Source organism: Protopterus annectens, chromosome 5.part1 (genome assembly GCF_019279795.1).
Source record: "Protopterus annectens isolate FY-2018-M chromosome 5.part1, PAN1.0, whole genome shotgun sequence".
NCBI classification, from domain to species: domain Eukaryota; kingdom Metazoa; phylum Chordata; order Ceratodontiformes; family Protopteridae; genus Protopterus; species Protopterus annectens.
The window spans coordinates 631,265,995-631,283,015 of NC_056736.1; the positions used below are offsets into that span (position 1 = coordinate 631,265,995).

Sequence of the window (17,021 nt, forward strand, 5' to 3'; positions counted from 1 at the left end):
ATCTACTGTCCAAATGACTACTCGTACTTCTATGCTTGGATGTTTTAGAGAAGCAAATGGCACCTCATCTGTAAGAAACAAATCTCAGAATACAGCCTCACAAATTCCAAATGAAAGCCTGATGGGACTTCTACAGTTTCTTGCTTTCTCAAATTTTTACTTGAATAATCAAAACAGTACTTACCATCTGGACTCGAGACCCAGGTGGCAAAATGTTTCCTGCGTGCATGATACTGAATCACAGTAGTGATCTCATAATAGCCATCTTCAAAGCAGAATGAGTAGAACTTCAAGTCATCTCGAGGAAGGCCCTCCACAAAGTGAAGCATAAATATAGATGATACACTATTAAAAAAAAAAAAAATTTTCATGAAAGCAAGATGGATTTTTTCTAACTCTTGAAATTACAAGAAAATTCCACTAACATACATTTGTGAGAACATGTTCCCCTTTTTCTTATTTATTATTGATGACCAGGTAGGTGAACTGGTCTGGTGACCCTTTTCAGACAAGACCCGGGCTCAACACTGAGCAATGTGGTATGTGGGAAGAGACCAAACAAAAAATGATACAAAATCTGAAAACTGGAAGTTTAGTTTTATGGATATGGACAGCAAGATACAAGCAGTGAATATGTCTTTAGTCATTTTAGTTTTATGCACAGGTCAGGCATACTTATAAACCAGAAAACAGGTGAGGATAGAATTAGAGTTGAAAGATTTAACTGAGAGTGGATCAAGTGGGATAAATGGATTCTTCCAACAGAAAAAAAAAATGGTTTGGAATTACCTGACTTGATGGGGTATTTCAGAGCTCTACAGTTAAGGATCTTTCACATAGTACAAACCGAAAGCTATAATTCAAAGTGGAAATGGATGACAAAACTGGGGAAGCTGACGAAATAAGGACAGACTGGGATTTTGGATGCAGTTTCTTAAAGAAAATAAGAATAACCAAACAGAATATGGTTATGGGTCAGAATGGACAGAAGTCAGCAAGCAAAAGGGTAGTATTGCTGAAAATGAATTCATCAAGTCTTGGTGAGTACCTTCATGAGGTGAACTCTGTTTTTCACAAAATCTCACCAAGACAACTATATACAGACTGTATTTTATATAACATATGGACAGAAATCAGTCAAAAATTGAGAGACAGCTGGGTGTACAAAACTCAGGATAAGAAAGTGCCCAATCCTGGTAGGCGCACTGGTGCCAGGACTGGAAAATATGACAGTGTAGAATCCTCAAAATTCAGAAATGTTGCTACACTAGGGCCAAGCCCAGGGGAAGGATGGCCCCCCGTTACAGAAGGAAGTAGCAGTGCACAAAAATCAAAATCTGATAGACCAAAGAAGAGCCATAAAGATGATAAAAGGGACTACTGAAGACAAGAAAGAAATTATGTATTACTATTATGCAAAAAGCCCAAAATTTCCAGACACAAGACATGCAAAAAGACTAAGAGACATTAGAGGAAAGAAAAATACTTCCACAAGAAAAACCTTCAGAAGCTTCAAATAAAAAAGTTTGCTCACTAATACAGCAGATTTGTGAAAAACATTATATAGACCAAGAAGGCTTGAGCTGTTTGGAAAAATAAGCACCTGAGGAAGTGTGAAAATATAAACAAAACCTACAGATTTTTGAAAAGTATAAAAAAGAAATATGGACATGCGAAAGAAAGAGGTTTGATATGGTGCAATATTTATGCAAAGTCGAAAGCCAAATTAATCAACACACATAAGGAAGCCCCAAAGATATTCAAAGAGAAATACAAGCAAAGGCATCCAGATATGAAAAATTCCACAATAAAAATAATATCACAAAGAGGGAATGTATAAAAGAAGATTAGTAAAGTAGAAGTTAAAAAAAAAAAAATAGAAGTTGAAGTTATGGAATGCATGCGAAGTGAAGGATTTGGTGTGGAAGGTCCAACACAGGTTACAGAGCAGCATGATGGAACAAGTCCCCAAAGTAAGGAGAAACAGGAAGATCTGGAGACAACTGAAGAAGAAATATGGACACTGGAGAAAAGAGATTCAATGTGGTATAGAATTTATGCAAAGAAAACAAGCAAAATCAATCAATACAAAGAACAGCACCAAAGATATTTGAAGAAAAATACAGGCAAAGGAATCTGGACATGGAAAATGTTGCAATACAAAAAAATAAGACAGAGGAAAAGGAGATTAGTAATGGAGAAGTTAAAGAAACAGAAACTGAGGTTAAGGAGTACCTGCGAAGTGAAAGATTCATCGTAGAAAATCTAACTCCGCACCACAGCAGGACAGAGCAATGGACATCCAAATTCAGGAGAAACTAGTGGAACGGGAAGCAACTGGTCAGTTGCCATGTGAAGATATTTTGGAGCCTGCCACAGGAAACAAGTATAAACGTTCACTCGAAGCTGGACAGCAAGTGAAGGAACAAGAAACTGACAGCTCTGACGCAGTCAGTCTTGAGGAGTGATAGGACAGTGCGCTCCCATATGGCAGAGCAAAGGATGACACAGGATGCAATTAAAGAGAATTTGCCACAGGAAGATGCTATAGAACTTTCCATAGAATGCCCTCAGGAAATAGAGAACAAAAAATGTGCCTTCAATTTAGAAGGAAGTGAACCAAGAAGAGCTGATTTAATAGAGACATACAGTGGATATAAAAAGTGTACACCTCTGTTAAAAATGATAGGTTTTTGTGATATAAAAAAATGAGACCACAATAAATAATTTCAAAACTTTTCCCACCTTTAATGTGACCTATAATCTGTACAATTCAATTGAAAAGCAAACAAATCTGTTGGGGGGAAAAATATAAAAAATAAAAAACGTACAATAAGCTGGTTGCATATGTGTGCACACCCTTAAACTAATGCTTTGTTGAAGCACCTTTTGATTTAATTACGACATTCAGTCTTCTTGGGTAGGAGTCTATCAGCACGGCGCATCTTGACTTGGAAACATTTGCCCATTCTTCCTTGCAAAAGCGCTCCAAATCTGTCAGACTGCGAGGGAATCTCTTGTGCACAGCCCTCTTCAGGTCACCCCACAGATTTTCTATTGGATTTAAGTCTGGGCTTTAGCTGGGCCATTCCAAAAACTTTAATTTTCTTCTGGTGAAGCCATTCTTTTGTTGATTTGGATGCATGCTTGGGGTCATTGTTGTGTTGAAAGGTGAAATTCCTCTTCAGATTTCTAGCAGAAGCCTTAAGGTTTTGGAACAAAAGTGAGTGGTATTTGGAACTGTTCGCAATTCCCTCCACCTTGACTAAAGCCCCCAATTCCAGCTGAAGAAAAGCAATCCCAAAGCATGATACTGCCACCATCATGCTTCACTGTGGAGATGGTGTTCTTTTGGTGATACGAAGTGTTGTTTTTGTGCCACACACAACTTTTGGAAATGTGGCCAAAAAGTTCAACCTTGGTCCCATCAGAACACAACAGTTTCCCACATGCTTTTGGGAGACCTGATGTGCTGTTTTGAAAATTTTAGCTGGGCCTGGATGTTTTTGTCTAAGAAAAGGCTTCCTTTCTTGCAACCCTACCCCATAGGCCAGACATATGCAGAATATGTGAGATTGTTGTCACATGTTGTACACAACCAGTACTTGGCAGAAAATCCTGCAGCTCCTTCAGTGTTGCTGTAGGTCTCTTGGCAGCATCCCTGACCAGTTTTTGACTTGTCTTTTCATTAATTTTGGAAAGACGTCCAGTTGTTTCCGTCACTGTTGTCCCATATTTTCTCCACTTTTTGATGACCGTCTTCACTATGTTCCATGGTACATCCAACGCTGTGGAAATTTTTTTTTGTACCCTTCTGACTGATACCTTTCAACAATGAGATCCCTCTGATGCTTTGTAAGCTCTCGGCGAACCATGGCTTTTGCTGTAGCAGGCAACTGAGTAAATGTCAGGAAAATCCTACTAGGACATCTGCACTTTATTTGGGCTGTCTCTTTAATTGATGGCAGGCATGTACCCAAGAAAACTGAATGCTGTAATTAAATCAAAAGGTGCTTCAACAAAGTATTAGTTTAAGGGTGTGCGCACTTATGCAAACAGCATATTGTACGTTTATTTTTTACATTTTTCTCCCAACAGATTTGTTTTTCAACTGAATTGTACAGGTTACAGGGATCATTAAAAGTGGGAAAAATTTTGAAATGATTTATTGTGGTCTCATTTTTTTATATCACAAAAACAGTTAGTTATGTACTCACCATAACAATCGATGTATGTGGTCCATCTCACCTACATTCATTACTGATGGGTTCTCGGCTCCGACTCTGCTGACTATTTTCTAGCATGAAGTCTCTAATTGGCTGGGCTAACCGGTATCCCAGGATGCACCTCGCCCCAACCCCCAGATCTTGTTTGCATACATCGCAATCACTCCACATACACAAACCTCACTAAGAGGAATGTCACCCACCAGAAAAAAGGAATAAAAACCAATTTTGAAGGGTCTCAGAGCAATTTTCCTCCAAATCCTTCTGGAAGGGGGGTGGGGGGGAGGGTACGTAAGAATGTAGGCGAGATGGACCACATACATCGATCATTATGGTGAGTACATAACTAACTGATGTTATGTGGTCCTATCTCGCCTACATTCATTACTGATGGGACAGCGTCCCTAGCAACTCTAACCCGGGAGTCTCATCGGAAAATACTCCTGAGAACTGTGGAACCAAAGGAAGCCCAGCCTCTAGATGCCACGTCCAGCTTGTAATGAGAGATAAGGTATGATTAGAAGCCCAGGTGGCCGCTGCACAAATGACATCCAAGGAAAGCCTGGCATGATACGCTATTGAAGTTGAGACTGCCCTAGTGGAATGAGCCTTAACCGGGAATGGTAAATTTCTGCCTGCTGATGAGTAAAGGAAATGCAATCCTTAATCTACTTAGAAATTGTGCACTTGGAAACAGGGCCACCCGTTCTATTCTCTGAGGAGGACACAAACAATTGATCCGATTTTCTTACATGTTTCGTCCTGTGTAAATAGAATCTCAGTTGTCTATGCACGTCCAATTGATGAAATTTGAACTCTGCTTTGTTGGAGAAGTTTGGAAAAAACACAGGTAACTCAATGGATTGATGGAGGTTAAACGTGGAAGACACCTTAGGGAGGAAGGACAGATTAAGTCTCAAGGATACCCTGTCCTTATGGAAGATCAAATACGTGGGCTTAACGGACAACGCTTGAAGTTCTGATACTCTTCTAGCCGAAGTGATGACCACCAAGAATGCAGTCTTCCAGGATAAGAATTTTAGTTCGCAAGTGGCAGCCCGCTCAAAGGGCGGAGAAGTGATGGCTTGCAACACCAGATTTAAATCCCATAGCATGATGGGTTCTGACACAGAAGGGAGAAGTAACCAGGCTCCTTTCAAAAAAGGCCTTGCAAAGTTTATGGCCCATAAGAGCGGGCTCGTAGGCTACATGGAAGTTAGAAATGGCCGCCAGCTGCACCTTAATGGCCGAGGGAGCAGAGCCCTGTCAGAAGAGCATAGCTAAAAAGTCTAAGACCGCCGATATAGGGGCTGTGAAGGGGTCCAGGCCTTGGGCCTGAACCCAGGTGGAAAATCTCTTCCATTTGCTGGAGTAAATTTTTCTGGTGGAGGACTTGTGAGACGACGATAGGATATGCACCACCTCAGGCGAAAGGGAATGTAGTCTAACTAATGATGGAAGTGGAGCAGCCAGGCTGTCAACCTGAGGGTGGAACTGTCCCGACATGTGAGTCAATAGGTCTGGCATTGGATCCAGAGTCCAAGGACAGTCCACTGTGTACCGCTGATGGAAGGGGAACCAGACTTGGCGGGGCCAGTGTAGAGAAATTAGAATCATCTTGCTTCCCAAGTAAATGGCTTTCTGAATCACTCCTGGTAACAGAAGAAACGGAGGAAAGGCATAAAGCAGACCGGGAGGCCAATCGTGGACTAGTGCGTCTCTGGGTGACTCCCCCTGTGGGGGGATCAGAGTGAAGTAGTTGCTGCATTTGGCATTGAGAGGCCTGGCAAAGAGATTGCAGCAAGGCTGACCCCACCTGCTGAATATCTGAGTCGCAACTCGGTTGTTCAGAGACCACTCGTAGGGCATCAGAATAGCTCTGCTTAGCCTGTCTGCTATCACGCTGGATTTTCCCGGAATGTGTGTTGCTACTAGAAACCATTGGGAAGACACTGCCTAATTCCACACTCTCATGGCTTCTCTGCAAAGGGGGTAAGACTTGGTTCCTCCTTGCTTGTTGAGGTACCACACAACTGACATGCTGTCTGAGTGAATAGCAATCGTTCCCAGGGGAAGAGAGCTCTGGAGTGCTTGCAACGCTAATAGCACTGCTCTCATCTCTAGGACATTGATGTGTAAGTGTACCTCGTGATCTTGCCACGTGCCTTGGACCGTTCTGCCCAGATAAGGGCCCCCCCCACCCTATCTGGGAAGCGTCCGTGGTCACTGTGGCAGCAGGAAACACTAGATTCCTCCTCTTGTCCAGGTTGGAGGAACATAGCCACCAATGGAGATCCTGTCTGCATTGTTCCGTGAGAACTGGATGAGAGAGAGAGGGAATTTTTGAAAGGACCACTGGACTGAAAGGAGCCACTGGAGGATCCGCATGTGTAGCCTGGCTAAGGGCACTAGCATGATGGTCGCCACCATGGATCCCAATAGCTGAAGAACTAACCTGGCTTGAACCTTCTTGCGGGGCAACAAAGCTTAGACCTGAGATTGCAACACTGCTATCCTTTCTAGAGGTAGAAAGGCCCTCATTTGAACAGAGTCTAGCTCTGCGCCTATAAATACAACACGCTGTGAAAGCAGCAAGGCAGAGTTTTCCCAGTTTAATGTAATTCCTAGCCTTTGGCAAAGGGTTATGGTAGCCTCCCTGGCTTGAATGAGGAGATGCCTGGTGGGGGTGGTAAGGAGCCAATTGTCCAGGTAAGGAAACACCTGGAATCCTACACGTTGTCAGGTGAGCTGTCACCACTGCCAAACACTTGGTAAACACCCTGGGGGCTGTGGTGAGACCAAAGGGCAGGGCTTGAAACTGGAAATGACTGGCTCCCAGCAGTAAGCGTAAATGATTCCTGGATGCCTTGTTTATCTTGATGTGGTAATAGGCATCCTTGAAGTCGATGGAGCACATCCATACTCCCTCTCCCAGCAATGGGAAGATGGACTGAAGAGTGACCATTCGGAATTTGGACTTCAGGACGTAGTGATTCAATCATCCAGAATGGGATCTGGTTGAGGACTGTTTCCTGGAGTCCCTCTTGCTTTTGGCTAGCAACTGTCTGGCAGGCCTTCTCACAAAGGAGGGATTTTGCTAGGGTAGTTCCTTTCGAAGCGTGGGATCGGAGAGAAATGTGGCTCAGATCTTGTAACTCCTTGCCCTTCGCTTGAAGGGTGTTAAAAAGGTTAGCAGCTGCAGATCCAAAGAAATCTTTGTTGTCTAGGGGTGCATCCAAGATTTTATATTTAATGCCATCAGGGAGAGGTTGCAGTCTAAGTCAGGAGTGTCTCCTAATGACAGACCCTAAAGCAACAGCCCTAGATTGGTCACCTGAGTGCAGGAGTTTAACAGAGTAGACATTTTAGCCTTGGCTGGGGAGTCAGGGAGGTACCCTAGTTGTTTAGTCACATCAGCTAGCAAGGGCAGGGAATATTTGGCCATGTGGATTTGGTAGTTAATTGCGCTAATTGCTAGGGTAGCGGAAGCGTATACCTTTTCCCCTAGGCAATCCATTAACCTGCTCTCCTTATCAGAGGGCAGTAGGGAGCTGGAAAGGAGTGGCCACAGCAATGACTGAAGGGTCTGCGGAGGGTGCTTTATACAAGAATTTAGTATCCTCAGGGAAAGTACAGTTGTGTACACCTACCATAAACGTAGATGGTAGAGTGTTTTCACTGTTGCAGTCATCACATTTGGGTTATCGCTGCCAGGGTAGCCCTCAGTCGGCTGGAATACCAGAGCGTTAGTATTTCTGCGTCAGTTGCTGTCGCTTCAGGACTGACGTCAGGTCGTCGGTAGTATAAAGTAAGGCAGCTGACACCAATACATCAGTTTTTCTTGCCCTAACCTGTCAGGAGCCCCCAAGTAGGAGCCAGGTTAACCAGTAGAAAGTAAATACCAATATGTCGCTTGTAAGGAAAGAGAAGAAAAAAGGGGGATGGTGGAGGGAAACCAAGACTGCAACAGTGAAAACACTCGAACATCTACATTTATGGTAAGTGTACACAACTGTACTATGTTCTTTGTGTTGCACTGTTGCAGTCATACTTGGGTCGATTCCCAAAGCTGAGGAAATGGGTGGAAGCAGTCAAAGAAACTAGGGGCTGGCTAGAATGCCCTGCAAGACTGCAGAGGCAAACCCTGCCCTGGATTTGGAGAAGAGAGGCAGGTGGTAATGTTTGGTAAATGTGTGAACAGATGTCCAGGTGGCACCCTCCAGGATGTCCCTGGTGGGGACTCAACTGAGGAAAGCTACAGAGGTGGAGGCTGCTCTGGTGGAATGAGTCCTGACCCCCTTGGGAGGGGGGGGGGGGGTTTCCGTGTGATTTGTAGCAGAAATCGATGCAGTGTGCTATCCATTTAGAAATAGTTTGTTTGGAGATAGCTTTGCCTTCTGCCCCTGTAGCAACGCTAACCAGCAATTGATCAGACTTTCTGAAGGATGTAATCCTATAGAGATAAAATCTGAGCTGTCTGAGCACATCTAGAGAGTACAGGATACTTTCACCCTTGTTCTGTGGATTAGGAAAAAAGGCGGGCAAATAAATGGATTGGTTGAGAGCCACAGTGGACACCACTTTGCGTATGAAGAATGGGTTAGTTCTGAGGGATACCCTGTCAGCATGGAAGACCATGAAGGGTTCCACAGCCATGAATGCTTGCAGCTCGGAGACCCTTCTGGCTGAAGTGATGGCCAGAAGGAAAGCCATCTTCCAGGAGAGAAATTTAGCTCTGCAGAAGAAGCTGGTTCGAAGGGGGGCATGGTTCATAGGCTAATACTAGGCTAACTGCCCCTGTGGGCCATTTTTAACCTAGCCAATTATCCCATGTGAGAATCAAACCCTGCACCTTGTGCCTGTAAGGTAAGCACCTTAACCATTACACTAACCCCACACGGGTGAGCTTTTCCAACACAAAGTTAAGGTCCCAAGCTGGGGTTGATGCTCTTTCTGGGTGGCCTCAAGTTGCTAACCCCTCTTAGGAACGGTTTGATCAAGGGCTGTGAGAAAAGTGGGAAAATGAGCAGAGATAGAGGCATGAATTTTAGAAGAGGAGAAAGAGGTCACTGTGCAGTACGTCAGCTAAGTAATCCAGGATGAGAGGGAGGGAGGGCTGAGCTGTATTGGCTCCATTAGCCTGAATCCAGGTGCAGAACCTTTTCCATTTGTCAGCATAAGACTTTCTAGTGCTAGGGCACCTGGCCTCACGTATAACATCTAGAACCTATTTACTGAGGTTGGCAGATTGATCGGGGGGGGGGGGGGTTCAGGGAATAAGAAAAGCTGCTAAACTGAGTGTCTGCAATTGGGGATGCATGAATTCCCCTTCCCCTCTGGGTCAGGAGGCTTGGAATCACAGGAAGATGCCATGGTGGCAGTAAGGACAGGCTGCGCAGCAAGGGGGGTACCAGTGCTGGCAAGGCCAGTATGGAGCTGTAAGAGTTGTCCTTGGTTTTTCCTCCTTTATTTTGAGCAGTACCCTGGGGATGAGATGTAGTGGAGGAAAGGCACAGAACAATAGACTGACCCAGGGGAAGGACAGGGCATCCAATTTTCAAGCCATGCAGTGATGCTCCCTGGTGCAGAATTTGCTGAGTGGATGGTTGGTGTGGGAGGCAAAAAGGTCGACCTTCGGGGTGCCCCATTTCTGACTTATTACGGTGAAGGTTCTTCTGTTGTGCTGCCACACATGTGGGTCCAGATGATTTCTGCTTAACTGGTCTGCCAGAGAATTGAGAGAACCTGGTAGGAATTGTGCTAACAGGTGGAGTTGCATGGCAGAGGCTGTGTGCCAAAAGGTCATGGCCAGCTTGCATAGAGGATAGGAGTGAGTCCCTCCCTGCTTGTTGATATACCACATTACAGTGGTGATGTCTGTTTTGATCAGGAGAGCCCCTGGGGAGAGAAGGGGATTGGAAAGCTATCAAGGTGTGCTGGACTGCCATCATCTCTTTTTGGTTGATGTGCAGAGGGATTTGCTGTGGGCTCCATTGGCACTGTATGCACCTGCCGTCCAGGCGTGCACCCCAGGCATAGTCTGATGAGTCTACGGTGAGGGTCTGGGCGGCGGGGGGTGGTGTTGAGAAAAGGTAGTCCCTTGCTGTGGGAGCATGCTGTTGTCCACCAAAGAAAATCTTTTCTGAGGCAAGGAAGTATAGGTATAAGAGTCTCCAGGTCTTGAGTGTGTTGACACCAAAGACTTTTTAGGTACAACTTGACGTTTCCTCATATGCAGTCTGGCATATGGAATGAGTATGCAAGATGCCATGAACCCCAGAGCTTGCAGGATCTTCCTTGCAGATAGCTGGGGTCTGGTGGCTAGTTGAGAAAAGTAGGCTGTCAGGAAATTTTGTTTTTCTGGTGTAAGGAATGCCATCTGGGATGCTGTGTCCAGGCTTGCTCGCAGGAATATAATCCTTTGGGTGGGTACCTGTTTGGATTTCTTTTCGTTGATTGTGTACCCTAGGGAGGTTAGTAGGGACTTTACAAAGGCCAGGTGCTTGAGCAGCTTTTCCTGGCTGTCTGCCTGAATTAGGCAGTCGTCTAAGTATAGGCAAATCTGGATATTCCTTTGTCTGCAAAAGGCAATGGCAGGAGACAGACATTTTGTGAAAATTCTGGGAGCAGCAGATTAGCTAAAGGGAAGCACAGAGAACTGAAAGTGCCGAGATCCTGCCCTGAAACGGAGATATTTCATACATGATTCCCTGATAATAATATGGAGGTAGGCCTCTTTTAGATCTAGGGTGGCTAGCCAAGCATCCTTGGAGAGCATGGGTAGCAGCTGCTGGAGGGTGAGCATTTTGAATTTTGGGATCAGCAGGAAGGTGTTTAGAATGCATAGACAGAATATGGGGGCAGGTGCCCTCTTCTGGGAAGAAGTAGTCTGGAGTAGAATCCTTGGAGCCTCTGTTCTGCAGGAACGTGCTCTATTGCCCTCATAGAGAGGGCAGGGAAAGGCTTGCTTTTGCACCTCTGCCCACTGGTTTGGAGGTAGATCTGGGAACCCTTTTGGGTTAGGAAGGATGTGGAAAGTAAATGTGTATCCCTGGGGCACTATGTTGAGAACCCGGCGGGCGTTGGTAATGGTGGCCCAGGTGCTTGTATGAAAGGAGAGTTTTCTTCCTAGGGAAAAGTGAAAGTGGGCAGAGGAAGGGGTGTGGAGGAGGTGAGTCATTGTGACTTCTTACTATAAGGGGGTGGCTTAGAACTCCCTGGTTTTGAAGTGGACGTAGTCCACTGCTTAGATCTCTGCATTCCCTGTGGCTGATGTCTGGGGGAGGTTTGGTTCCCTGGGGTATGGGCTGGACTGGCTTAGTGAGAGCAGAAAATGACCATTGCTTGGTGGGACAATGCCTGCTGAAACTGGGTGGCTGGACCTGTAAGAAATCCCTAACTGTCTGCATAGATGTTGCTTTTTCTTCCATCTTTAAGATCTCTTCTGCTTTAGTGCCAAATAAGTTGTCTTTGTGCAAGGTGGCATCCAACAATTTAAATTTGACATGGTCTGGCAAAGGTTGTTCCTCAAGCCTTGCTTGCCTTCTAATGACAGATGTGGTGACTGCTGCCCTGCAAGAAGTTTCTAGGGAGTCAAAACCCCAGTGCAAGTTGTGTTTAGTTACTTGACTTGCAGAATGCATTAACTCTTGTAACTCTTTAGATTCTGCACAAGCAGGAAAGGAAGACATTTTTTGTTTGAGGAGTGCCAGGGTATGTTGCTGAAATGTTAGCATATGGAACTGACAATTTAGTGCCCTGATAGCAAGAGTAGCTGAGGTGTACACTTTTTTTTACCCCATCTGTCTAGTACTTGGGAATCCCTATCTGAGGTGGTGAGATTCTTAGCAGAGGTTTTTTTAATCCCTTTAGGCCCTTGAGAAATTACCTCAGGGTCAGCAGTAGGATTTTTTAAAAAGAAATGTATGTGAGAGTCAGGGACTCTATAGTACCTGTCTGGATTTCTGGGTGCAGGAAGGAAGGTGTCAGGAGTACAGTTGGACTGCATGAAAACATCCTCCACAACTTCCAGGATTGGGGGAATGGCCAAGGGTCTGTGCTGTGGAAGATGTAAGAATTCCAAGTCTCTTCTTAGGCTGAGGGTAGTCCTGACTCTCCCATTGGAAATGCTCCCTTAAGGTATGAAGGGTTTCCCCAAAAAAAAAAATCCTCTGGGAGAGAGGCGGAAGGGATGGAATCCTCTGCATCAGAATCCTCATAAGTAGAGAGGGGTTGCATGTCTTCATATTCAGATGCATCAGATTCATCTGACTCTTGTTCAGACAAATATACAGGGGACAGACCTCTCTTCCTTTTGGAGGGGGTAGCTTGGCTTCCCCTGATCAGCACGATAAGGTCTTCTGCCATTTTAAGCATTTGAGACTGAGGCAAGGAAGCAGGTGCCCGAGATTGGGTCGTTGGTGTCTCGGGTGTGACTCATACACTGGGCCTAAGAAACTTGGCAGTTTTCGAAAGAACGGTAGTCGTGAAAAAAGGCGGCGCTTTGTGTCAAGAATTGGTAGCCCAAAGGACTTCCTCGGAAGCCAAAGCCTGCTCAGCGGCTCTGGATCAATCCAAGGTAGAGACGACAGCAGGATCCTTAGTCGAAGAAGAGTTCTGTGGCATACTGGATTCCGAAAGGGTCTCGGTAGTGGCATGCGAATCCACAGAAGCGGGCACATCAGGGGCTGCGAAAGTGCCTCACTGAGAACCGGAGAACTGATGACTAGCTTAACGGAAGCATTGGTAGGTTTGGACCTGTGAAGTCCGTCTCTGCCTATCTTTACGTTTGTTCGGAAGATCTGCTGTCGGATGGCTTACCGAAGCTATATCGGAGTTTGAGGACTGTAAGCGAAAATATCTAGCTACAGTAAAGGTCCGATGACAGACAGTTCTGGCGTTGAACAAAGCACAGAAGTGACAGCGGGGTAAGTCATGGTCTGGGCTTAAACAAGTGACGCACTATGAATAAAAGTCTGTGTATTAATTGCTTTCCACAGGCGAGACAATTGCTAACTTCTTCTGACATTGGTTATAGTGCAAGAAAAAAAGATCCCCAATGGGCTACTTAGCTTTAGAAGACTTCAGCTTCAAAATCGCTAGATGAAACTCAGGTAGCAGCCGACCGGCACTCATGCGAACTGCTTCTGCTTTGGGCTCCACAACAAGAAAGACTGATGTAATGGTGTTGGCTGCCTTACTTTATACTACTGACGACCTGATGTCAGTCCTAAAGTGACAGCAACCAATGCAGAAATACTAAGGCCTCTGGTATTTGGGCCGGCCGAGGGCTACCCTGGCAGGGATAACCCAAATGTGATGACTGCAACAGTGAAGCATGAATATCTTCTTATAAAACCTGTTGGGGCGTTTGGGTGTAGGAGGCTGTGAATCAGGGTTTTTGGAGACAGCCAGGAAAGCATCCAAGAATGCAGGGTGCACTGGAGATACAGCAGATGGGTTGGGAGACCCCATTTGCAAGAGGTCATAATACCTCTTCTGGGTTTCTGTAACCTGACTGCTGTCACATTTAATGAAATCTTTCATTTGAGCAATGGTTTCCCCGAAGGTGAAATCTTCACCTGGAGAATCTGTGCCATTCGACGACTCCTCCTCCTCTGGGGAAGCGTACCCCAAGGGGAAGCAATTTGTGAGGTGTAGGTGAGAGATTCATCCCCTGATGAATCCTCATCTTCAGATGAAACATCCAGAGCAGGTTTACCTTTGGGGTAGATGCAGCAGGGGGCCTGGACCTGAGTAGGGGCGGCACATATCAGAGACAATGTCCTCGCGAACCACAATCTGGGAGACCCCACGTGGGCCCTCAGATATGATGAGTCTAGGTTCCCCTCGGCTGCCGATTCGGACTCCTGCGATTCCCTCTGGGAACGTGCCCTTGGCTTCTTTAATGGCTTTAACTTGGGTATCTGCCCAAAGGGAGGTCCGAGGATTCCAGCACAGACTCCTGGCCTTCACCAGCCTCGAGACGTACTGTTAGAGCGCGCAGCAGTCAGCTCGGGCCTTGACTTTTTGGCCTTGACTGGCCGCTCATTAGAGGGGCCCGACACTGGATCCATTGCTTTGGCCAGCCACTTTAGACATTTGTTCTCTAAATAAAGTTTAAGGGCAGATAATTGACTCCTGAGGGTTTTGGGAACAAAGGCCTGACAAATACAAGTCGTGTTCCTGGCTAAGCAAAAAAAAAAGCAGAGCTCATGTGTATCTTTATGTGGAATTTGCCTTCCACACCTACACTTGCCCTTTCTGCAAGACATGAACCCAACAGGAGTAGCAAAGGATAATAAAAAAATGCTATATGGTACTTATCTGAAGTCGGATAGATGAACACTTCACTTGGAATCACTTTTCTGAAGGAGTGACAACTGGAGCTGGTAGTCACGCAGGCAACAGAAAAGTTCTAAGGAAGATGCATGCAGACATCTGTTTATGGCCAATGTCCAGAGAGAGAGATACAGGACGTCATACGCACCCCTAGCGGTAGCATCTATCTTTTGTAAAATGGCCGGAAGTATGAGTCAACAGAGGTGGACTCCCTTGTGTTATGAATACAGTAGCATATGACTAGAAGGACATTAAGTTCAAAGATAAAGGATATGAAATGGGATGAAGTAACAGCTAGAGAGATGGAAACAAAGTTAAGAAAAGCCTCTAATTGGAAAACCCCCAGGCCCAGATGCAGTACCTAACTTGCATGAAGATCTAGCCATGAGTAATAACTATTTATATGCGCACCCTGAAAAGACACCAACCTGGCTAACAGGAAAAACAATGCTCCTACTTAAGAGCAAACCTGCAAGCTACCCTAAAAATTACAGTCCAAAATCTTCCTTGAGTAAGACGACGTACAAACTATACACTGGAATTGATGCAGACAGAGTTTACAGTCATTTAGAAGAAAATTCAGTTACGGCAATAAAAGAAAGTCATACGGAACAAAGAATCATTTACAAAAAAGCATTTGACAATATCCCACATTCATGAATAACAAAGTGCTTAAAAATGTATAAGATGCACCCTACACTGAAAAACATCACAGCAACCATGAAACAGTGGCAAACTACTCTGCAGTTAAGCCATGATAAAGGGCAAATTATTATTCCAAGAATAAAAATCCAAAGGGGATTTTCCAAGGTGATTCTCTGTCACCACTGCTCTTTTGCCTTGCCCTTAACCCACTAAGCTGTCTGACAAGATTAGGTTATGGATATAACTTGGATCCCAGAAAGCAACACATTTTAAGAATTTCTCATCTTCGCTTTGTCGATAATTTAAAACTGCGTAGCTCATCAGATGAGGAAATGAAAGCACAACTGCAACTAGTCAAACCTTTTTCAGATGATATAAAAGAAAGTCATTTGGTCTTGATAAATGTGCAAAAGCAACCTTTAAAGCAGAAAAGCTGCAACACCAAGAAAACATCAGTTTGGGACAAGAATGTGATAGAACCTGAGCAAGAGGGAGTGAAGGAACAATAAAACATGAACAAATACAAAAAAAACTTCGGAATATTTTAGAAGACTTAAAATTAATCCTGAAAACGGCGTTGACATCTAGTAACAAAATTCAAGCTATAAACTAATTTCCTTTTCCTGTCCTAACTTACAGTTGTAGAGTAACTGACTGGCCTGCAAAAGGTGTTAGATTAGAAAAGAAACCAATAAGGATGCTTCATGCTCATCAAATGATTTATAAAAATCAGTGAAACCAATATTATATATTTCCCCGTTCCAAAGGAGGTATGGGCCTCCGTGAAAATGATTTCATGTACAGATCTGCAATTGTGGGACTGCATACATATCTGCTGACCTCACAAGACCCAAACACAGTGAAAGTTTTGAAACATGAGAATAAATCTAAAATGACTTCCCTTCTTAGTTTAGCAGAAGCATATCGGCGTCAGGCAGGAATGGAAATCAAACCAGAAGAACATGAAAATCAGGCACCAACTGAATATGCCAAAAAATGAAAGAATACAAGGTGAAGGATCAGATGAGAAGGCAAGAAATGTGGAAAATGCATAAATATAGTTGCAAGCATAGAAAACTCCTGGAAGAACCTCATGTTGATTAGGACTGAATGTACGAATGGTTAAGGAGAGGCAAATTCAAACCAAAAGATGAAAGGTTAATATTGGCAGCCCAAGACAGCGGGCTACATACATGATGGTTTACAAAGTCTACTGAACATGTGGGAGAAACAGACAAATGTAAGTTTTGTAAAACAGAACTGGAAGCAGTCCCACACACGTTGCTGCTGGCTGTTATATATTAATGGCAGAAGGACTGCACAGTGAAAGGCATAATAATGTGGCAAAACTGTTGCACTAGGGATTTTGCAAACATTATAATACTGAAATAGCTGAAAAACACTGGAAACATGAGCCATAAAGCATCACAGAAAATGGGATCACCCATTACCAACAATTTAAAAGATAGATGGTCCATGAAAAGTAAACAAAAGTAGCATTGATCACTGAAATCGCTACACCCAGTGACTACTTGCATAGAGAGAGAGACACAAAGTCATAAAATATAAGAATTTGCAGGCAGAAACGAGAGCAATGTGGAAGAAAGATACCCAGGCAGTTCTAATACTAGTAGGAGTAGCAGGTCTTATAAATAAGAAGTTAGTCATATTTAGCTATGCTACAAGCAACTCCATACAAACTGCAGAAGGAAACATTACTAGGCACATTGCACGTGCTGCAAAGAACACTTCTGGCTGACATCAAAGATTGAAACAATACTAATTTCATGAACTTTAATCATATTTTTA

General features: G+C 44.4%; 1 protein-coding gene across 3 annotated transcripts in view; it reads right to left on the reverse strand.

The window, feature by feature from the left end:
• USPL1 (ubiquitin specific peptidase like 1) overlaps positions 1-17,021 on the reverse strand; it is a 1,186,769-nt gene that overhangs the window by 99,238 nt on the left and 1,070,510 nt on the right. For all 3 annotated transcript variants that reach the window (XM_044073246.1, XM_044073247.1, XM_044073245.1), the window contains exon 10: positions 185-345. In XM_044073246.1, coding sequence (XP_043929181.1) covers positions 185-345 — 161 coding nt within the window. The remainder of the gene's footprint in view (positions 1-184; positions 346-17,021) is intronic.